We start from the raw sequence: 23,317 nt of genomic DNA on the forward strand, positions 1-23,317 counted from the left end.
ATAACAGAACTATAAATTTTAAGAAATATATATGTATAAAGACACTGTTTTTTGGTGGGGAGTATATCAGCCTCAAGAACAAAAGCTGCCCCTGCCATTGTACTTAGCTATTGCTCTCTGTACTGAAAGCTTTGCCACATTTGGAAGTTAAAGGAAGCTAAAATGGAGAAATAATATTATGTGAAAAATCAAGACCTGACCACTGGAAAATGTTTTTAGTGGATTATTGTATGGTTTTCAACCTTCATTTAGCTATTTTGAGGGTTTTTTCCCTTCCCAATAATTTTGAGTTAAATATTTGCACTGTTGAACATTATTGTTGTTGGTAGCCTTCCCTCTCTTCTCTCCATATGATGAAAAATCATCAAAAGAGAGGCCTCTTTGGCTGCTTAACTTCCCTTTGAAGATGTAGCAAAATGGTAAATTCTCTTGCAATGCTATTACTGTTCTGTGTGTACCTAGCAAGTTTCACAGGCATAACACCATTTAGGTCTCTGATGTCCATATGGGACTTGCTTTAATAAGGTCATAGCCTTGCTTGAATGTTTGCAAATAGACTCAGCAATTATATATTTGCTGTCCTTTGAACTGAAATCAACTTTGCAGTTATCATCCTATAAATGTAAAACAAAAATAATGGAATATTAATATGGTTTAGCTTCTTTTGGTTTTCAGAATTAAACTCCTTTGAATTTGAATAGTTCTTGATTAAATATGTTATAAATGTCTTAAAACAATAAGTTAAATAGATTCAGGTGCTTCTTCCCCCTTCCACGTTGTAATTATGTGTGCGTGTGCGTGTGTGTGTGTGTGTGTGTGTGTGTGTGTGTGTGTGTTTCTACTGTGTATCTGAAAGTGTAATTTTCTCAAAAAGCATAATGTGCTATGATTGACTTTGTAAGCGTTACTGTAGTGGGATGGAGTATTTATTTTTAAACTAAATTCTTAAGAGATATTGACTATAAATAAAATACTATATTTTCCTCCTCAGTATTTTTGATAATTTTTCAATTGTCTTCTTTTGTATGCAAAATATATTATATTTCAGATTTTAGCATCACACATCATATAAATTTAAAAGCAGAAGACTATGATTTGCTTTTAGATGTTTCCGGAAAAAAATTATTAATGTATTTGTTTGAAAATCCTTATCCTCAGCCAAACAGAGGTTGGATTGATCATGTTAAGAAAGATTAAGAGCAAATATATTCTATGAAGGACCTTGAAAATCACAACACCTTAAAAGAGGGAATGGAGAAACTCAACAAATCTACAGCATCATGATCAATGGATTTTGGGTTGAAAAGCTCCATTTCTCATTACAGGAAAGGCTGGAGAAGACAAGAAGGATTTCAGCTACATAGATGAATTGAAGATATGTTGCCCAAAAAAATTCACCAAGGTGCATATATTAACCAAATATGAAGAACTGTTTGCAATCAATTTTCTGTAGAAGGGGACACATAGGAATTGTGATCAACCTGAGCTAGTGCACGGTGTCCCTGCCCAGGGCAGGGGTGCTGGAGATCATCCTTAAGGTCCCTTCCAACCCAAACCATTCTGTGAGTCCATAAAGGCTCATCATCTCAATACTAGATACCACAATGATGACCATGTTAGAAATATCAAGACAAGCACTGAACAGTTAAGCAAAAATATAATTAGTTACATCATCCTAATTAAAAGTAGCTGAGAAAGCAATCCAGCTTATAAGGCATTTTGTCTCTGTTCCTTCTCACATTATTTACTGTCTAGTTTCATGATCCTCTAAGACAAGAAAATGGTGTGCTGCTGAAAAGATGGACTTCATAGGCATTTTTGCTTGGAATCCTGATATGCCAGGATGCCAGATGATGATGGTTTCTTCACAATAACAACTAATTTAGTTCATTAAGAAGCTGAATTTGGTCCTTGGGTCCAAAAGAAGTACTGGAGCCTGAAGTTCTTGAACTTTTCTTTAGATGCAAGTTGTTTTCAGCAACACACAACATCTAGCCAAAGAGCATTATTTGCCATAGAGTTGTGCCTATGTTATTCTTAGAGAAAAATACCCCATGCAGGGAAAAAAATACATCAGATAATCAAAGCAGACTGGGGATTTATATGTGTAACCTCTTTCATGAGACAAATCCCAAGGTTCTTTACAAAATAATGAAATTAGCAATACAAATATTGATGAATACAGTAGGTCAAACAAAGCAGACCTTGCTCTTGAGAGTGCCACTACTGTAAGTCAACAAACCAAGGGATTCCAGATGCAAAAAAAGTACAAGCCTCAAAGCCATCCAAATGGGAGACCTGGCTTTAAAGGCATGCTAGATTTTTGGTAAGGATCAAAAAAAAGTGTTGAAAAGTTTGCAAGTCTTGGTTTTGCTTTGTATATAATTGTTACATTTCATTGTGTCTGTTTGCTCTAGGGCTTTTTTGCCTCCTACAGTCAGTCTTTGACACATCCATGAACGTGCCAAATCTTTCCTGTAAGATGGTGGATGAACAGGTGTATGGGCTTCAGAAATTCCTGGGTTGCATATAGGTCATTTAATATACAGACTGGTGCTTGAAGAAATGCTGTTCTTATATAGGCAGTTCCCAGACACTTGTGAAATGTTAGGGTTTTTGGTCTTACAGTACTGTTTTATCTACCCCTGAAAAGAGAAACTAAAGCTCCACAGATCACAGCTGAAGACAGGCTCAAAAGAAATGAGTAGTGATTTAACTTTTACAACTTATTCTTTCTGAGTGAAACTTGTTTAGGCATGCTGGGCCTTCATGAAAACCCTCTGCAGCTTCTTAAAAAGAATGTGAGGGGTGAGTGAGGAATAATATTTTTGGTCACAGTGTGTTATAAGACTTCTAAGACTTCTTTCTTTTTTTCCCTTTTGCATTGTTTCCTCTTTGTAAATTTTTCTTCCTCTTTCTCCCTCTCTGTTTAAGAACACATTGCTAGATTCATGTGCGTTTATCCAGCTCCAATATTTGTTCATATAAGATTTATTCAAACTGCAAAGATTGAAATGATTAAGCCATTTGAAATTGCTCCAATAATTGATCTCTAAATTTCTCAGCCATATTTTTGGTCATATTTGTAAGCATTTATGTTAGTACTTGCAAGTTTTAATTTCAGATTCAATTAGTCACAGAGTCAGGCAGAATACTCCACCATATGATTCATAACTAATCGAGACAATGTAAATCAAACGTTGAGAATTCTATGAATATATAAGTAGCTGAATGGTAAAACTTGAAATCAACTTGTTACAAAAAGCTTAATCCACAAATGGCCTTACACGATTGAGCTCCAAAGGACCATCTGTGTGAGTCAAGGGAAACGTTTGTAAATTCTGAGGTTGATATTTTTTATCTTTTGCTTCTCTTATTAACCTCAAAAATGGAAACACCGCAATGTTTTAAAGTTTTCTTTGCCTTGCAGCATCTGTAGCAGCACTTTTGGATGATGATTGACTGTGAATCAAAGTGTGTTAAGTTTGTTTTCTACTTTTTGATTCTTTGACCTCCATTGAAGTGTTTATGAAGGCTGACAGTGCTCATTTTATATGTGATTCATAGCAGCCATAGCAATCATATCTTTGAGAAGTGCAGTGGTGCATTGCAAATGTTCTGAAAAGGCTAGGCATTCATGATAGGGTTTTAATTACAGATTAAATCACATTGCTAACCTTAGGGTCTGAAGCTCAGTGATATTAAAGATTTGAAAGATTTTTTAAATTGCTCAGAATTTTAAAGGAAAGCACAATGTGAGATGTATTCTCTAATTGCAAAAATTATTTGCCTAGAATGAGTAAGAGACAAGGCCATCACTCTCATATAGTGATGTTCTCCACCACACCCTCTACATTCCAGCAGTCCAAAATGGTGATACAGATCCAAGATGGGTTTCTGAGACTGTTTCATGCACACACTTCTGAATTTATCTTTATTGCTTACATACAGTAGTGTCTTTTTGGAAGTTTTTACAATATCACAAGAGTCCTTCCTTCTCCTCATTGCTCTCTCTTTGCTGACACTGCCACAGAAAGCAGGCTATGAGATCACATGCTATGCCTCTGCAACATAAAGACCTTGAGATTTTAAGAAAAATTTCCCATCTCTTCTGGTCTTGTCTTCTAAAATATCAAACCAAATCAACTTGCAAGCCTGTTGAGAAACTACTGCATTAATAAAAAACATGAAGGGGAAACAATTTCCAAGTTCACATACTTAAAAAGAGAACAAATTGTATATGAATCTAAAGATTCTATTCAAAGTTGGGAAGTTGATTGGGATGTTTTCCAAAAGTAAGAATCAGCATAAACTTGGATCACATTGAGATGCGTGTTTGTTCCTTGAAACAGCATTAAACAGCTGAGAATCAGTCACCTTACTTCAGCATTTTGAGAGAATGGGGGTGAAGACAATATTAATTTTTAAGTAATGTGAGCACAAGAAATCTGATACCAATCTACCCTTTTTGCTCCTGGGATTGTTTTGACCTAATTCCCAAGGCATCTTTCTGAAAATGTATCCTTTGGACTAAAAAAGCAAAAAGGCAAAACCCACTCTCTTGGACCCTACTGTTTTAGTTCCCTGTATGAATCTTCTGGTTTGATTTAGGAATGTGCTTCTTGGTTCCCATGAGCATTGTTGTTGTAGTATTTACTTTGGAAGGAAAAGTGAGCATACGGTTCACGCCTTAACCTTGTCAAGCTTTCCCCTTACCAACCTGAGCTGACACCATACAAATTCCGAAAGGAAAGGCCACAGCCAAAATTAATCATAAACATTAACCATAAAATATTACTCTTGACCCTACCAAGGGGCAGACCTCTAGGAATAACATCCTGCTCCTTAAGAAAATAACATCCCTCTCCAGCCGAGAGGTGCAGGCGCTCTCGCCTGTGCATGACGGACATGCTGACCTGCGCCTCGGGCTGTGACATCCATCTCAGCTCAGGGGGAAACCTGCACCCCAGCCTTACTCAGGGAGGGCAAACTCAGCCCTGCCTGCAGGCCTTGGCACTTGTGTCCTCTGCATGAAACCAGTCCTGTCTGAGGCTGTGCTGTAAGGTTAGGGTTTTATGCAAGACAAACAGACTAAGGCTGGAGCTGGAAAATTTAAAGCTGCCATCCCAACTTCCAGGCTGGTTTGACCTGAGTGAATACTGTAGGTATACACTTCATACCAACAATGAGCACTGAGGGAAGGTTACAGCCTGTAGCTCCTTTGTAGCATTTCACTTGAATACACCCTATGGTTAGTTTATTCCTAGAGGCACAACCCATAGGTTATTGGAGAACCTATTTTCCTAGCTATCAGGCAGTATGCTGTTCATCAGCAAATTGAATTATTGAAGCCTCTGAAACCTGAAAACTCCAGAACCAAAACTAATTAGTATTGCCTAATACTGATTTTATTTAGAAAAGAAATAATAAATCAAAGAAAAACTTAGTTATTGCAAGTCACTGGAGATGAAACATAGATGCCTAAATCAAGCAAGACCTGCAACAATGAATGAAGCATTCCCTAACATCATAAAAATATCTGGCATGTAATAAGAAATCAGAATACTTCCCAGGAGATGCTGGTTGCACTGACATTTATAGGAAGAGATTTCAGCAGCAGGGTGTTGAACCTGTCACGGGTGCCCCACAGATGTATTCTGGTATTGCAGGCCTCCCTTAATTCACCCCGGTTTCCAGGGGCTCCCCTTAGCATAAACTCTTCAGTGTCACCTCAACAACTGATTTTGGTCTTCCTTTTCCCAGCATGTCAGCCCCAGATGGAAGTCGAGCTGCTGTTGGGATTGACAGGTTATATAGGAAGAGAACTGGTGAGACAAAATGAAATCATCCTAAATTGGTGCACTTAGAATCGTTACAGAAGCATAAAAGATTTTCCTGGTAACCCTCATTTTTTCCTGTGGGAGAAATTAGGATTTGTTTCACCTATTGACTAATACTAATCAAAGAATAAGTTTCAAGCTTCTACAATTAAATTAATACTTGTAACAAGTTTATGAGGTTAAAACTTCTCTGGGATTTTTAAACCACACTGAAGTGCAGCTATGCCCCCGTGAGTGAATTTGACCAGTTTGATAGAGATGGTAGAGATTTTTGCTGTGTTACCTGCTGGACAAATGCCTTGAAGTAAGTGAATATTTCACAGGAGTTGATCTGTGCTTGATCTGTACTTGCATAATCTATTTATAGCTAACAAATATAAACTGTACTCTATGCAGATGGCTCACTTCTGACAATGCAGTACAAAATGAGTACACTCCTCCTTTCACACTAATGCCAATACATGTCTCCTGTTATTAATAAGCTATTTAGACACATTCTGACAGCAGACTAGACCTCATCTTTGAGATCAGTACCTGACGCTCATATTTCTTCACTCTTGCCCTCTGTTTCTTTTCACCATCCATCACACTGACTCTTACTTCCTATCCTCTCCTGTGAAATAGACACTACCTTCGTTTTTCATCAACAGTAAAACAGATCAAGGTGGTTCCATGTGTTGGTAAAGATAAATGTCGAGGCTAAAATCTTTCCTTGTGTGTCTTCCATTAAATTTCACTGTGTAGCATTTGTACACTGTTCAGCTATGATGCACATAAGCCAGTGTTACAGAAGATTTTCAGTCTCATAACATCATGCCTTTATAGTAAACCAGGGTCCTTTCAGGAAATCAGTGCTTCTGCATTGAAATCAAATACCATTAATACCTCCCTGTGTTTTGTGACTTACTTGCCCAGTCTTTTCAAATGGCCCCTTCTCAAATGGCACAGGTTGTATATCACGTCAAGAGGACTGGCAAAATGTGCCCTGGAATTATGCAAACAGTATTTCAATGTAACAGTGATAAATAAAGATGCTCTTTCCTCTTTAGTTGCAGTAATGGTAAGGAAGATGTGAAGATGCATTTGAACAATTCTCATTGGATGTCTTTTGTTTTACCCAGCCTCTCTCTTGAGGTGAGTTGATTGCAAGTCTTCTCACTCATGTGGTAGAAAGAGGTGAACTTTTTTTTGTGCATCTGTGTTCTGTCCCTGGTAATGAACTAAAATATTTGGTTCTGAAGGAAAGAATTTTTCTTTTGGTTCACAAAGGACTTTGTTGCAAGAACTAAACTCAGTTGTACAGGAGTAGGGAGCCTGCTGACTTCTGATAGTCCATCAAGGCTGACAGCCTAAGAAAACCTGCCAGGGTAGCTGTTCTCTCAGTTGGCTGAGGGATGGCATTTTCATCACCAGACAAAGTTCAGAATTTCTTTCAGAGAATAACTGGCTCTGACTTTTTGAACTTTCAGACTACTGAGCTGAGCAGAGTGAAACCAATTGTTGAGACATCATGCATGGATCTAAGGGACAGATGGGTATGAACTATGCCAGAGAATCACGATAAGACATTGGGCCTGCTTATTTTTTCTATTTCCTTTTAATCATTGTTCTTGCTGTACTCTTGTTCTGAGTCTCACTTTTCACCATTTCTTAGTAGTAGTGTATATACAAGATATCCTGTGAGAAACCTGAGAGCACTTTAAAAGCAGCTCTAAAATGAGTTCACATTCACAGAGCAATGTTCTTGAACTTGAAGATCCAGACCAAGGGCAAGTTGGACACCTCTTGGATGTTATGGTTCCTCAGAAGCTTTCACTGATGTTCATTCAGCAGCAGTTCTCCTTTTAGAAAGCACATTCTGTACAAAAAGAACACTAAAAGCAACTCAGTGGTAAAATTAGAGATCTCCTTAATTTACACTCCAAATGCAAAGGAATGGATTAGCTTAACTTTCAACTCCTGCTGCTTAATGTTGATTTAATATATTGTCTTGACTTTTAATAAGGTTATTGAAAGATAAAAGCATATAAGGAGCTGTGCCACAGATGCGACAGTCAGAACTTCATACGCAAAATAAAAAGAGACATTATAATAAAATGAAAATTGAATGTTGCTTGTATAAAATCTGGCTTTGTTTTGATGCATGAAAAAGCAAACACTGTTCCATACTGAGGTTTTCAAGAATGTCTTAAGTACACAATGCTTCTGATGCCACCCCAGTTGCCTATATATAGATCTGTCTTGTGTAAAGAATTTAAAAAGCATTAGAATGGAGAAATCAAAGAGACAATAAATTTTAAACCAATCTTATTGTCTGCAGCCTAAAGTGTTATTAAGATCAAAGTGGAGCAAACATCTGGCATTTGCCTTTCTGCAAAAATTAGATCAAATTACCTACCATAGGATTTAGATCCATTCAATAAGTTCTTGCCATTGTACACATAGTTTTCTTTCTCCTTTTTATTTGCTAAATCTAACTTAACACCCAAATTCTAACCTCTTCATTCATTTGAAGTTGAAACAAATTAACAACAAAAATGGAAATCATGTTCCTCGTGAACATCTGTTTTCAAAGGAACATTCAAGGTCCTTCAGATCCTAAAGAGAGAAGTTCAGCAAGACTTCATCCATTAAGTGTAATTGTCTAGAAATAAACTTAACTGAATTCACAAAACCCGTCCCCATCCTTAAAAAATACATTCTTTGTGACTACTCTTGTAACTAGTGTCATTGCTGACTTTATCCCATACTTATCATTCCTAAGCTGTGTTATTAAGAAGCTTGACACCGTGGCCAATAGTTTTATGTATAATCTTATCCAATATACATTTTTCAGACTTCTAAATATACCTAATCCACACCGTGGCTTTTACATCTTTCTTTAGATAGATAAATGCATTTATGTCGTGTCTATATAGAATGATTTTTAATTCTCTTTATAGAACAATGTACTAACACAAAGCTAAGATTGAGAGTGCCTCTTAAGGAAAGAATAAAATGTGTCCTTACACTTCAGAAGCTGAATTACAAAAGTTGAATTAAAAGAAAAACAATATTGTCTGCAAATTCATCATTATGAATCATAAATCTCAACAGTGCTCAGTAGCAGTGCCATCCGATAAAATTATCATTAATGAATTTGAGTATTCTATCCCATATGAGCTGGAAAAGGCACATTAATTCTTTCCAATTGCTTTACTGTCAGAAACCTTATTGATACTACTAGGCAGTAAGGTAAGATGTGGCTCTCAAATATTCTGAAGAGAGAAAGAGGTTTTTTTAACTTTAGGGTTTTTTTGCTCTTTTAATATGATCTGGAATGTTACTTTTTTTCCCACAAGGCATCCTGTAAAAAAGAAATGCAAATGTAGCAAGTTCAAATTTTCTTTGCAGAACTTTTATTTTGAGTCAGTGTAATTTTTCCATTTCATCTATCCCCAAACTATGTGATCTACATCTGCACCACAGCAAGGAGGAGTTATTGTTTATCACAGCCTAGATGTTTGGGGAGCTCTAATGCAATCCCAAATAATCTTTTTTTACATGGGTATAGACTTTCTCATATCTTGCTCCTTGATTATTCAAAAAGAATGGACTCTGAATTTTATTTTCAAAACTTCCAGAAAATAATAGGAAAGGGATCAAGAGAAAGCTAAAATTTCTGTCCTCCTCCACCCAGACCCATGAAAGTCAGAGGAAGAATTTGGGCAGCCAGCAGCCACACATTGAGAAAGGGCACCTTAAAGTCATCAGCTACATTCACAGGCAGGCAGTGCAGATATGCTTCAGATGTCTTTATGAGGCATTATAAGGTAGCATCAAAAATCTGCCCTGGGATTCTTTGAGATACTTGTGTGTTGCTGGAAATTTGTGATTTCAGTCTCAGCTGATTAAAAAACATAAATCTGATGGTTATTAAAAATATCAACCAGTGATAACTCCATTGTTTTGGCTAAATACAAATACACATTAAATTTTCACTCCCTTAAAATTTAAATTATGCGGCTCTCCCCTTTGGTTAGTGCATTGTAACCACCAGGTAAGCTGGACAACTCAGAAAAAATGTTGGGTGTTCTGCCAAAATTTATTGTTTCAGTAACTAATGAAGGCAGGTCTCTATGGCAGGTTTGAGTTATTTAGAGTGAATAAGATCTAAGTTTTTTCACTTGATTGTTCTCCTTCAGGAAACCTATTGGAGCTAAAACTTGTAGGTTTACAACTACAGTGGAAAAGGAACATCAGCCCCCAGGTTGCAGTTCTAATTCTCATTTCTGGTTTGTTTAGTTTGGTTTGGGTTTGGGTTTTTTTTCCCACTCAGTAGAAGCTAAATTACAAGGTGAGGTTACCACTTATTTTTGCAGAGGCCAGGTCCCTGTTCCCAGGCAGGCAGTGCTGGTGACAGGCAGCTGGAGCAGAGCCAGGGTGCTGATGTCCAGCTGCCCCAAGTGCACCTACTGTGCACATGTGCTGCTCAGATGGGAGCACGGGCTCGGCACATGCAGCGCTCGCTCGGTGCCTCGGTCGCGCAGCGCGGGGGCATTAACAGCACATGGATGGCAGAGCACACAGAAACCCCAACAGAGACCCAGCTGTCCCTGGGGACTGAGAAAAGGATGGTCTCATTTCTGCCTGCATCCCCAGCAGCAGGTTAGGGTGAGTGAATTCTCTCATGCTCTAGCACAACAAAGGTAGACATGAAGGAAGACTAAGCCAAAAGGGGTGGAAAGTTTGAAGAAATCTGTTCTAACCCTGGCTTTGCACATGTGCTGCCAGCAGTGACAAATCTTCCTGTTCTTTTTTTATTATTGTTTTTCATCTCCTCTGTCCCTATTTGCAGCTTGTAATATGCTGTATTGCAAAGGTGTTCCTGACTTTTTTTCTGGAAGTTGGACTAAACCACTAGCTAGACATAAAACAGAGATAAGGCTTAAGGCAGGCAGGCCAACTCCAACTTTAATTCTACAACAATTCAAGGCTGATTTATATTCTGAACTGTCACTATATGGTTTACAAGGGGAAAAGTGTGAGCAAAGATTGCGATTTTCCTTCTATAAATTGTGGAAGGGTGAGGGAGAAGTGACAGATCTCATTTAAAAAGCTCATTGAAGTAGCCGTGTTGAATGATGGTGCCATTGCTTGTCTCTGTGTCTTATTGTCTTAATGTAAAGCCTTTTATAATTAGAAGAGACCACAGAAGTCAGGATAAAGTACAACAGATCCAGAAAGAGCTGGAAACTTAAGGAAGGGGAAAAAAAAAACAAACCAAAAAACCCACAAAAAACCAAAAAACAAACAACAATAGACACGGGCTGGAGAAGATATTTTATTTATTTGTTACTAGTAGTTAAAATGACGTACAAAATGCTGGGAAGAAAAAACTCCAATTCTATTCAGTTACAAAATAATTAAAACTTCATTTTAGACCAAGTTTTGCTTTGTGAGACCGAGCATGAAAATACTGCAGCCTTAGGTTATACAGTCCATTGTTTTTAGAATAAAGCAGACATTTAAATACATATTGTGGTTGATATTAAATATCTCATATAATTGTAAGTTAGCAGAACTTTCTTACTCTCAGGCAATAACTAGCAACTCATAGAAGTTCTTTGTATAAAATTTACATGGGTGAAGGGGATCTGCCTCAAGGGGAGTTCCATCATGATCTATGCACAGGCAGTTTTAGAACATAAAGATTTGGAATACTTATACCAATTTTCCTTGAGAATTCTAGACAAAATTTAAAGGAGTCACTAATGTTTGAAGCTTTGCTTAACAGCTAAGGGGGTAGGGACATAGCAGTCTCTGTCAAAGAAAATGTGAATTTTGCTGTCAGCTTTGCGTGAAGAAAAAATCATTCATAAGGTGTTCCCATTTCTTGAACAGAAACCCAAGCTAGTACAAAATTTCATGCAGTGGATGAGGATGGCCCTTTCCCCTGGGAAAAAAAAATCAAAAAAAGTAATTTAAAGGAAAACATTCCCTGCCTATTATCAGTGAAAGAGAATTTGTATTAAAAATAACATTAAATATCCATATCTTTCTGTTTAACTATTCACATTCCACACAGTGGAAACCTACCTCCTATAATTCCAGATTTTAAAACTGGATTTTAAAATCCATGAAGATGTGTCAAACTGCTGAGTGAGAGTACACCGAATGAAATGCATTTTAATAATACCAATAAACGAGTTGTAATCACTTAATTTTACAGACACAAACCTCACAGCAGTGGATTTTAGAGCAAAAATAGATGAGTTGTAGAGATGCAGGATATCACCAATAAATGTGTGATGCACGATAAAACAGGTGGGACAACTAATAAGATGAGGCCACATAGGACACATCTGTGACATGCCACTCATCATATGTCTTTCCCTTTGAGCATGTTACTAAGGGCAGAATTTTCCTGCTTAACATTCTATGTCAAGAAATGACATTAAAATAATCACCTTGTGGCTGAGAGAGGCATCTGGTGTTTGAGAGAACAGTTATACTGACAGTGATGCTGGAGAATATTGCTGCTGAGTGGGGAAACTGAGTCCTGGACTCTTAAAGACTCATCCTACAGTAAGTGTGTTCCATTGAGTGCTCAGGATAGCAAGGGCAACATGCATGGATGAGCTGCCTCTCTCAATCCCCAGGATACACCTCATTAAACTAATGTTTTTGTAGGACATTCTGTGCTCCTGTCCAACTTCACTGCCCTGATCACTTTTAAACTCCTAAGCCTGAAGGAAAGAAAAGATAACCTCACAGGTGAGAATCATCAAGCTGTTGGAAGTAGTGTGTCCCCTTTTATGTTTTTTCTCCCCAAATGAGAAGGGCAGTCAGCCCTAAGTTTTCAGGAAATTCTCTTTACTTGCTCCAAATCCAGTTTAAATGCAAGTCTGTGGTAAAAGATATAAAAAGAGGATCATTGCTGGCAAAGTTCTGCATCTCTGTTTCAACAAACTGCATGCCTGTGGCAAAGCTAAAATAACAATAACAATGCAATGTTTACTAGTCATGAATGTCGTGTCTTTTGTCTCTTGTGTGGTTATTGCATTTGCAGTCACATGATGCTTGTTTTAATTCTTGCTCTGCTCTTTATGTACTAAATTACTGCCATTCTGTACTTGATCTTGGTTAGCAAGATTTTTGTGCTGTGGTTATGTATGTGTGTGAAAAAGAGGAGTTTGGATACACACAATGAAGTAGGCACAGTCATTGCATGTATGTATAGATACCACTGCCTAAAAGATACTGCATATACATATATATGTAGATATGAAGAATAACTGATATCAGAAATACAAGACATCAAATGGATCTAGTGGCATAAGAATGGGCTTTTGTTTTGTTTAGAGAGCCATCAGAATTCAGAAGTATATTTATAGCCTGGTATATAGTTTCTTCTTAATTTATGTAATATATGACTAGGTATATAAATTAAAGCAAAACGTAAACAGAAGACAATATCTCTTCCTCTGTGTTTTCCTATTTATGTATGTTTCCTTTTTCTACCCTCTTTTGCACTCTCCTTGTCTACTTGCTTTGACCTTTTGCTTTCTAAATCGCTGTAGATCTGTTTCCCATCCACCTATATTGACTTTTCAACACTCCCACATCCCCCCATTGTTCTCCAGACATGGCTTTTGGATTACAGCTATTTTTTTGAAGAAGCGTGTTACAAACTCTCAACACAGCTTCTATTTTCAGTGATGGTTGTGCTACATTTTAAATTGCTCTTTGTCTATTTCTTATATAAGAATAGATTCATGCTTTGAAATATATTGTCCTCTCACTTTGATGTTTCACTAATACAGTAAAAGCAAATAGCACAAAGGTGAACATTCGCAAAAGCCACAGCAAGCGGCAAAAATGTGAATATACACATGAATTAGGAAACCTAATTCATGACTGTGGGTAATTAGGGGTTTTTAATGCCTCATACCCCTGTTACATTTTTTTTGTAGTGAACATTCATGCATTTGCTCATCCATATCAATTTTCTCCCCTACACACACACACACACACACGCATGCCCTTTCCTTACATGATTGTTTTCTTTCTTTTTAGGGGATTTTGCTTGTTTTAGGTAATTCACTAGGTCCCTTTCAGTTTTGCCCAGCCTTGAAGGTAGGCTAGTTGATGCCACCCACTCTCACGCTGGCAGTGATTGCATACAGTCAGGAGTGCAATTGCTATTTTCCTCAGTTTAGTCCAAGTCAATAGATATACACCGGCACTCCTTAACTCGGGTGATTCTTTTCTTCTTTCTTGGGGGCTGAAGCTCGGGGCAATTGAGTGTAACAGTCATGGTGGTGAATTTCTTGGGCTTGCAGAAGGAACAAGACTGGAAGGAGCCTTCTTCTTTACGGACGTGCCTGGGGATGTAGAAGGAATTGCACTGGCCATAGCAGAACCTGTTGATAATGGTACGACTGTTGCAGCCTTCCTCGTGGATAGTTTGTTTGAGGGGCTGGGTTTTGCACCAATCCCGCTTCAGGTACTTGCGCTCAGTGATGTGCAGTGCCTCCTGGCTGGACTCCAGCACCTCCTCAGCAGGCATGGAGGTGCCTTTCCCTCGCTCTCGGTGCCTGGAGCCTGACTGCTGCGGCGTCTGCATCTGCTCGGAATCGTTGGGCTGATCCTTGACAGGAGGAGGGATAGCACCTTGGGATCCACGATTCCTCTTCCTCCCTTCGGCTGCCGGTAGCAGAAATCCCATCAGAAGAAACAAGGCACCGATGGCATACAGTGTGCGGACCATCCTGCATGAAGGAAGTTGGGGAAATAAAGCACAGTTGTGGATTTCAGATATCAACAGAAGCCAGGTATGCAGTAAATTTTCACTTCCATAAAAGAAATATGTGCACATACACGTACAAAAAATAAGCATTTGAGCCTGTACCAGCTGGAAAGCTGTTCCCAAATTACCAAGTGATAAAAGCTTTCAAATAGTGTGATTGAAAATAAGCCCAGAATTTTGTGTGTCCTCCATCTTCTTCCAGCTCTTTTCCCCATGTGCATTACCCTAATTCTCATTCCCTTCTTATAGCTCATTGACATATAGGAAGATTGCTCCTGACTTACAATGGTGGAAGAATAAATTTTATATTACACAAGGATTCATTTACATGACACAGCTATCTACAATACCAGAGGGCCCAAGTCTTTGTCTCAGCAGATGTAGTCTATATTTCTGTTCCTTAATCACACTCAGAAACTTTATACAGCTCCTTGTATAATGTACATCCAGTATATAATGTATATGCTGTATACACCTGGTTTACAACCTGTTTTACAGATTACCTGTAGCCTGTCTTATACCTTCCCAGCCTTTGTCATACTGCACCTCTAAAAGGGCCCAATGTACCTGGCAGTAATGATGCTTAAGCTGACAGATGTGCAACAAGTCAGGCAACTAACATAAAAAAAATATTTCGGTACTGGTTAAAAGAGATGCATTTTATAAATTCAAACTACATCTTCTCACACGTTACTTACTCTAAATCCTTGATAGAAGTAATACAGATGCAATCACAGTACTAAGAACTTTTCAGATCCATAAATTTTATTCATTTTACCCAGAATGATGTTGTTGAAGGACAGCAGAATTTTGTAAATCATATTAAATATCATATAGTTTGTGCACACAAAAAAGCACCATTTCAGGAAGTGCAGTTAAGAGGAGATGATCAGGTCCTTCAAAACTCTATGGCTGCTCTAAACCTGATTACTGCATAGGAACAGCCTTTCTTTCCTCCCTTATTCCACCACTTCTGCTGCTTCCCAAATCTCTGAGTTCTTGAGGGTGTTCAGTCAGCTTAAAGCACCAGAAGAAACTCATTGGTGTCACACTTCCCCCTTCCAGAAGCACCACGGTCTCCAAGTTTTTCTGAAAGGAGCTTTGTGGTAGCAAGATACACAGATGAGGAAATAAGTCTCTGAGGGACCCTCCCCATGGGAGCATGGAAGAAGGCATCAGAAATGAGCAACTAATTGCAAAGAATCACTGTAAAAAATTAAAATTGTGAAGAGGCACAGGCATTAAAAAGGGAAAGGACCGTGGGGAAAAAATGCTGAAGAGGCCACTGCTTTCTACCTGCTTGGAGTGCTGCAGTTGTATCCCTTGTTTGACTTACTTTATCAGTATGGAAAAAAACAGTGTTTGAATTGAAGAGTCCTGCTTGTGTTACTACCCGGGAAGCATGTGAAACCATGGGCACTGTCCTGGACGGCTTCATCCGCTCTGCCTGAGACCACACAACTAGGCAGGAAAGCAGCCAAATGCCAATGCTGTGAGGGCCACCTAGAGACTCAGCAGAGGCTCAGGGTAAGCACTGTTTGCTATAAAAGATAACTGCTAATTTCTCAGTTATTAAGTCTTTCCAGTCACATGGAGAAAATAAACATTATGCTGTTCAAACAGCCTTTCTCATCAAATGCATTGGGAGAGGAATTCCTGAAGCAGAAAAGTGTCATAGGGGGTTCCACTGCGTTCAAGGAGTTGCCTATGGATCTAATAATTTCAGTGTTTGTTAGCAGATTGTTAGAGCACCTGATGCATCATAGATGTATGCATTAATTTCAGTGATCTTTGTACCAGCATGTCCTCTGGTTGGCAGAAGCTTCATGCTTCAAGGAAGGGGTGTAAGAATGACACAATTGCTGACTCCAGCAGACAATTTGGAAGGTTTGCTGTTAGTACCTAAATGAAATATGGTATGGAACACACAATTTTATAACCTTAAGGCTTTGACATAGACAAAAATAAGTTGGGAATTCCGATTAAGGAATAATGCAGCATAATTTCAAGTGTCAGCCTGGAGTTCACATTTGCTGTTTTTTCCTCATCTCTATTACAACCTGAATACTATTTAAATTTTTTTTTTTTTTTTTTGTCTTAAAAATAAGTTTTCAAACTATTATTAACTATTGCTTATTCCTTCAAGAGATAGGAGTGATTTCTTCCAAAACTATTATTTCTCTGGTGACTGTCTAGTCACCAGTATTTTAATATGCACTTTATTTACTCAACATGGTGCCAGAGTTAAAAAAAAAAATAAAAGAAAGAAAATATTGCATGAAGTTGAAAATAAATTGCTAGGTTGCAAGCAGTGTCAGAAAAATTCAGGGTTTTTTATTTAGTGTTCCACAACTTGAATGAGGTTCCACCAACATGCATATTACTAGACTACTTTTATTTTTAAAACTCATTACCTCCACATTGTTTTCTCTCCTTTTTTTCCCCCCATAGATGTGCAATCGACAGAACAGCAAGGTCTAGTCCTACAAAAATGGGTGTAGTGTAGGATGGGAATCTGGGGGAAATTTCATAGTAATATACACTATTGTAAGGTCTGTGTCCCAGATTCATGAAACTTTATTAAGCACATGCTTATCCCTAAGGAAATGCAAGCATGTGTTTCAATGTAATCCTAAACTGGGAGGAAGGTAATTTTTCACTGGGTTGGTTTCCAGCCTTAAAGGTGGAAGCTGCATTACATGCTCATAAAAGAAATTGTAACTCAAATGAAAATTAGCCACTCAGCAGAAACATTTGTTATGGCCACTTCCAAAACACACATCTAGAAATACTCCAATAATTTAGGGATAAATGCAGGTTAGATACAGAAGGGGCTGTGTGAACTTCAAGATCCCCACAGCAGATAAGCACCATCCTTTTTAATAACTGAATAAAAAAGTATTTTAAAATTAAGATTTTAATTTTTAAAATGCAAAATACAAAGAAAAATGAGATGGTATGCCTGAGGAAGGAAAACAGCTAAAACACTGCAGCACCTCTGGTCCCAGGGCAATCAATGTTTTTGCTTGTGGGAGAAGATGGAAGATGACATCTTTGCTTACATTAGAAAGTGAAGTGGTTCATCTATCTATAAGTTAGCAGTTGTGAATGTTTCCTTAACAGGTTTTGTTTTTGTTTTTTTTTTTTACTGAAAGAAGGAGAACACAGAAGAGGACTGTAGAAGTAACTAAAATCAGTGTTACCATACCCAAAGTTTTACTGAAGAGAAATCTCTCCTGCAGTAAATGCTGTTTCTCCTCATTACAGTCACAATTCTGCAGAAGTAATAGCTCTGCAGCTATGAGAGTCACACTGTGAAAGCTTATATTCCACGCTTCTGCAAAATTTTCATTACTTGATACTAACTGGCTATTATACTGGCATAACCAGAAATCCTTTTGAGAATTCATTTGAGAATCCTTTGAACAAACAGATGACCATAACCAAAATGATCAATTCCCTCATTTCATTCAGATCCAGAGAGATATGATAGAATTATTATTTGTTTTTCAAAGTAACACAATACTCCAAAACTATTCTTTCCATATTTCACTTCTGAGTTCCACTTTTCATCATCTGTAAGCTCTTAGTTTTAAAGCCAAAAGAAGTTTTATTGCTGACTTCAAACAGGAGCAGAATTGGGCCCTAACATTCATATCACTTCATATGTGGTTTATCTAGAGCCTGAGATCTCATCATCTAAAACAGATTAAGAAATGTGTGGATTAATGCTAGCAACTATTGAGAGAGAAATGTAAATGCTTTCAGGTTTACTACTTCATACAATTAAGTTGCAATTTTTTTCATTCATACATTTTCTGCTATGAATTAGGGATCTCCACATGTCAGTTCACAGACAAAATTTCCCTATGAGTTCATAGGCACAGTCAGAAAGTTACTACTAACATTTTTAGCGCAACATAAGTTGTTTAAAAGATCTGAATAGAAACCTAGTTGAAACATACAACAAAATTGTCACAGATCTTAACAGGCCTGTAACTTCATCTGTAAATCCCTTTTACTAGGAAAATATTATGATAAGCCATGGACTCCTGTGCTTCACAGAAAACATGAAAAATAACCTGATGAAGAACTAAAAAAAACACAATTATTTTGTGGACTTCAAATACAAGCCAAAGAAAGACACAAAGCACAATTCCTTTGACTACTACAAAAATAGAAGTGGTTTATGTCCCGAAGGATCAGAATAATTTTATGCCTTGCATATTACATCTGAATTACAGAAACACTCTTATGTAATGTTTTCATAGTTCATAGATCTGTATTTTTAAATATTAAAAAAAGCATGGTAATGGCAGTTCCCAGAAATCTGCATTTTGTTTCTGAAATCAAGGCAGCAAAACTAACATCTGGGTTTCATATAATTTGGATATATTTACATTTCAGAAAATGTCTTCTTGAGAGTCATAGAGATGGGGGGATTTGAGACATATAAGGAGTGTAAGCAGCAATTTTAAAACAAACAAACAAACCAACCCCTGAAACCTTGAGAATTCCCCATTTAAGAAGCTGTTTTTCTGCAGGGCATCCTATGGGACTCCAGGGAAGCTGAACATCATGGTGGGCATGGCTGGTAGCAAACGCGAGTTTGCCTTGCCTGAGGATGCCCAGGGAGACTGACAGCTCCCAGCTTCCTAGCGCCAAACTCCCTTCAGACACATTTCCTCATGGAGCCCTAAAACCCAAAAGCTTTGCACCTCTCTCTGCACTCCGTGCGTGGAAAGGGGAGTCTTCAGCAAAGGCTACGCATTTCTGGCTAGCTAGAGAGAAAAAAAAAAAAAAAAAAAAAAAAAAAAAAAAAAAAAAAAAGCTTTAGCACAGCTTGGCACTGAATGCTAAAGAGGAGCAGAGAGCTACGGTGGTCGGTGCGGTTTATCACTCGCACACAGAGGCAGCGCACGCCGGTCCGCAATTCCCGGGCTGGCGGGGCTCAGACAGGAGCGGGGCAGGAGCAAAGCGCTGCTGCAGCTCACGGGCTGGGCTCAGAGGGAGCTAAGGCTGGGGGCCACTGGCACCGCACCCAAGGCATCGCTCACAAAACGCCTGACTAAACCCGGCATCATGTCAGCAGCAGGGAGAGCCAAACGCGCCCTGGTTCCTCAGGAGTCCCCAGCTATGCAAAAGGAGGTTTCCCCAGAGCTGGGTCTCAGCCCTGCGGATCGAAACGGGCTCCGCTTGCCATTCCTTGGCCGAGAGGAGCCACGAGTGGGACAGCAGGAGTGAGGCCGCAGCTGGTGGCCAGGGAGGGACGCGGCTCAGCACAGCGGGCCGGAGCCGCGCACCTTCCCGGCCCCCCAAGCCAGGTAAGACGGGGCTGCGCTGAGCCCAGCCCGGCTGCGCCGCGGGATCGCGGCAGCGCGGAGAGACCGCAGGCCAGGCTTGGCTTGGCTTGGCCGGGAGCGGCTCGGCCCGGCTCCCCGAGGGGGTGGATGCTCCTGGCGGCGGCTGACGACACCGACCGGCTCTTCCCGGGGGCAAGGCCGCCGTCCAGGTTAACCTAAGGGAGGACGAGCTCGCTGAAGGGACTGCCAAGCCCTCGGGAGATCGTATTGAAACGGGCGGGGGCAAGCCAGCAGGCTCCTCCAGGAGGGAAAAGCCCTGCGCCAAGCAGCGCCGCTGGCGCCGGGCCGGGAGCCGCACGGCCGGCGCGCTCGGGGCGGTCCCGTCCCTGCGGCCGGGCCGGCGGCTGTCAGCGCCCTAACGGGAGCGGCACGGAGCCGCCGGCTCGACAAAACTGCCGCGGCTCCGAGTCAGGTGGGAGGGCAGGGCGGAGAGGCGGCGGAGGTTCGCCGAGCGCAGCCCGGCCCGGTCCCGCCCGAGGCTGCGCGGGGAGGGACGCGCGGCGCTCGCTGCCCTCGGGCGCGCTGCGGTGCGGAGCCTCCGCGCCGCGACACCCGCCCGCTGGCACACCCCGAGTGTCCGGGCACGCACCCCGCCCCGGAGCTCCTGAGGAACCGCAGCACGCTCCTCCGAGGAGCTGAGGTTTGCGAAGACGGGCCAGGACACGGCCGGGGGCTAAGCGGCCTCGTAGAGGACAGCTCGGCGGGACGGGATGGGGCTGGCACCTGGGGATCTGCCCCCGCCCCGCTCCGTGCAGAGGCCGGGCCGGGATTTTTCCGTGTCTCGGGTGGGCGCCGAATCCAATTTGTCGGGAGTGATGCTGTAGGCGGAGATGAGAGGCAGAGCTAACGGGGCTTTTGCAGTGCCCGTGCTTGTGAGGGGAAAGAGATGTACGGCTCCCTAATCCCCAGCGCTGCGGCAGAAAGGTGGGCGCGCCTTGCTCCCGCAGGCGGGAGGGACGGGCATCACCCCCCTGCCAACCCAAGACGCCCTGGAGTTTTGCTAGACACCGGTGAGCGGCTCCTTCCCTTGTCCCTCTCGAAGGTAGGATAGAGAACTTAAAATTTTGCCTCGCACATATACTGGCCGAACTCCGCAGCTGCAGGACCCGTTCGCGCATCCCAGCGCATTCCCGCTCATCCCAGCGCATCCCGACTCACCCCGGCTCACCTGCGCGGCGGCGGCTCCTCGGCGGGGCCCGGCTCGGTGGCGGTGGCTCCTCGGCGCGGCCTGGGGCTCTGCGGGGCTCTGTCCGGTGGGTCACTCGGTGGAGCGGGTGGCGTGGGAGCCCGAAGCTGCCCGGGAGGCCATAGAGAGAGAGAGTGTCTGATCCTGCCTACAAATTGTAGCAGCGCCGAGCTGTCTCCCATTTAAATGTCTGCCAGCTGAGATCTGCTCTCCAAGCCCCTCCAGATCATTGGACAAGCGCCTCCAAAGCCCGTGTTATCCGCCCCTTTTAACACTTCCATAAACTTCCACCAGGGAAAGCTTTCAGTCATCCAGATAAACACTCGACTACTTTCCTGTCTTCAGAGAATCGGTGCTAAAGGTCACCACCCCAAGGAATTGTTCCTGGAATGCACAGAAAATTCACATTTTCCATCCCCATTAAAGTATGACAGTTTAGAAGAATTTAATCCTACCCCCCTCCCACCGCCTCCGCCGCCCTTCCGAGCGCGCCGGGCGCTTCCCTGCCCATGAGCCGGCCGGGCGAGCGGGCCCGCTGCGGGGAGCGCCTGGCAGGGCTGCCACGGCCGGGAGGGAGGCAGCCACCTTGCCGCCCTCCTCCTTACAAAATTGGCTTTCTGAGGTTCTGCAGTATGCAGGGAATTTCGCGGGTTTGGAGGGGAGAAAAGAAAAAAAATAAAAGAGCCCCTGTGGTAATGTCTGTGTGCAGAGATCATGGCTCTCTGTCACTGAGGGTTTGTTTAGGGGGTTGTGAGGTTTTTGTTTATTGGTTTGGGGTTTGTTTTTTTTTTTTGTCCCGCAAGAGGAGAGACACCTCGGGTGTCCCGGCACTGTCTTGCAGGGTGCGAGGCTCCTCAAGCTTCCCTCGAGGTGTAGGGACGGTGAAGGAGCGGCGCGTCCCGCCGAGCTGAGCGCGATGCCGGGGGCAGAGCAGCGGGCAGGACCCCATGAGTGGTGCCGGGGGCTCGAAAGGAGGCAGGAACCGGCCGGGCTGAGCGGCTTGCGGGCCCAGCAGTAGCCGGGAGCATCTCTGCGCTGCAGCTGCCCGAAGGCAGGCAGACCCCGAATGTGCAGACAGCGTCGGGCTGGGGGCATAGAGGGCAGAGCGCTGGAGGGCGGAGGGAACCCTGAGTTCGGCAGCGCAGCCCGCTCTTCCTCCAGTGCTCGCCGGCCACCCCGTGCCCCAAGCCCTCCAGCGCTCGTCTCTTACGGACCTGGGGGCAAGCGGGGCTACCCGCAGCTGTTAGGGCAGGAGCGCAGCTGAACCGCGGGCCGGCTGCTGGGCTTGCAGATAAACGGAGGCGTTTGTCAGCTGCCGCTTCCAGCTGCGGGCATAATGCAGAAAGCAAAGCTTGAGCAGAGCTCTGCCGGGGACACGAGCGCTGCAGGTGGTGCCGCTAGGTCTGTGCTCTCCTTGGGCACAAGTTACTGCCCGTGAACCAAACCAGCCCTGCTCCTCGGTCACCAGCACTCAGCACCCACCTTGGACCGCAGACAGGCCCGGATCTCATCTAAGAGGTATTTTATTTGCAGATGGGGAAGACGAATTAAAATTAAAGGATTTGCTACATTAGGGATGCCAGAGTTAGGCAAGATGCCAAGCTTCTGACTTTCACAGTACTTAACAGTAGCTTGCTCTTTGCTAAGACCGATGCTTGGCTTTCCTTAGCGCCTGATTGCTTAGCAAGGTAGTGAATTAGGCCCATTACAATAATTCACACACGTTTAGCAACAGCTTGTTAAAAAACCAATCACTTCAGTCAGAGGGCAAGTGACCGTAGTACAGTGGTAGATGGCAGCGTGAGAGGGAAAATGAGTTAATGTGCAGGAGCCACTGAAATTCAAGGACAGTTAATGGGGGACGGATTACTGGGGAAGAATTACAGCAATTTACGTCTAGATGGGTAGAAGGAGAGGCCTAGGGATTTTGTGGGATTTTTTTTTTTTTTTTAATTCATAAAAGTGCTAGTATTTTAATTTTATTTGTCTTTAACTAATTTGTATCCTTCCTTCGTGATTCCAAAGAAAAGGTCACGATTCCCACCTCCCATAATGCGGACAGACTGTGCTCTTTTCTATTTTCTTATCTGGAGCAGTTGCACCGAATTGAAAGGGTCTATTCACATCTGTGATGACC

The 23,317-nt window shown here is 41.8% G+C and overlaps 1 protein-coding gene across 1 annotated transcript; it reads right to left on the reverse strand.

Annotated features, from left to right (window-relative positions):
• Positions 1 to 11,113: 11,113 nt before the first annotated feature.
• Positions 11,114 to 21,531, reverse strand: GREM1 (gremlin 1, DAN family BMP antagonist). The gene is made up of 2 exons (XM_079309187.1): positions 21,163 to 21,531; positions 11,114 to 14,593 (listed from the first exon to the last, which is right to left on the reverse strand). Exons 1-2 carry the CDS (start codon positions 21,360 to 21,362, stop codon positions 14,038 to 14,040), a joined length of 756 nt encoding a protein of 251 aa, XP_079165313.1. The 5' UTR covers positions 21,363 to 21,531; the 3' UTR covers positions 11,114 to 14,037.
• Between the last annotated feature and the right edge of the window lie 1,786 nt (positions 21,532 to 23,317).

This window comes from Erithacus rubecula (assembly GCF_903797595.1).
Source record: "Erithacus rubecula genome assembly, chromosome: 6".
NCBI classification, from domain to species: domain Eukaryota; kingdom Metazoa; phylum Chordata; class Aves; order Passeriformes; family Muscicapidae; genus Erithacus; species Erithacus rubecula.

Coding starts and splice junctions, on each gene's coding strand:
- GREM1 (XM_079309187.1), bottom strand. CDS start 21,362: ATGGGAGACAGCTCGGCGCTGCTACAATTTGTAGGCAGGATCAGACAC. Junction 14,594..21,162: donor GAGGAGCCGCCGCCGCGCAG/GTGAGCCGGGGT, acceptor TCCTTCATGCAG/GATGGTCCGCACACTGTATG.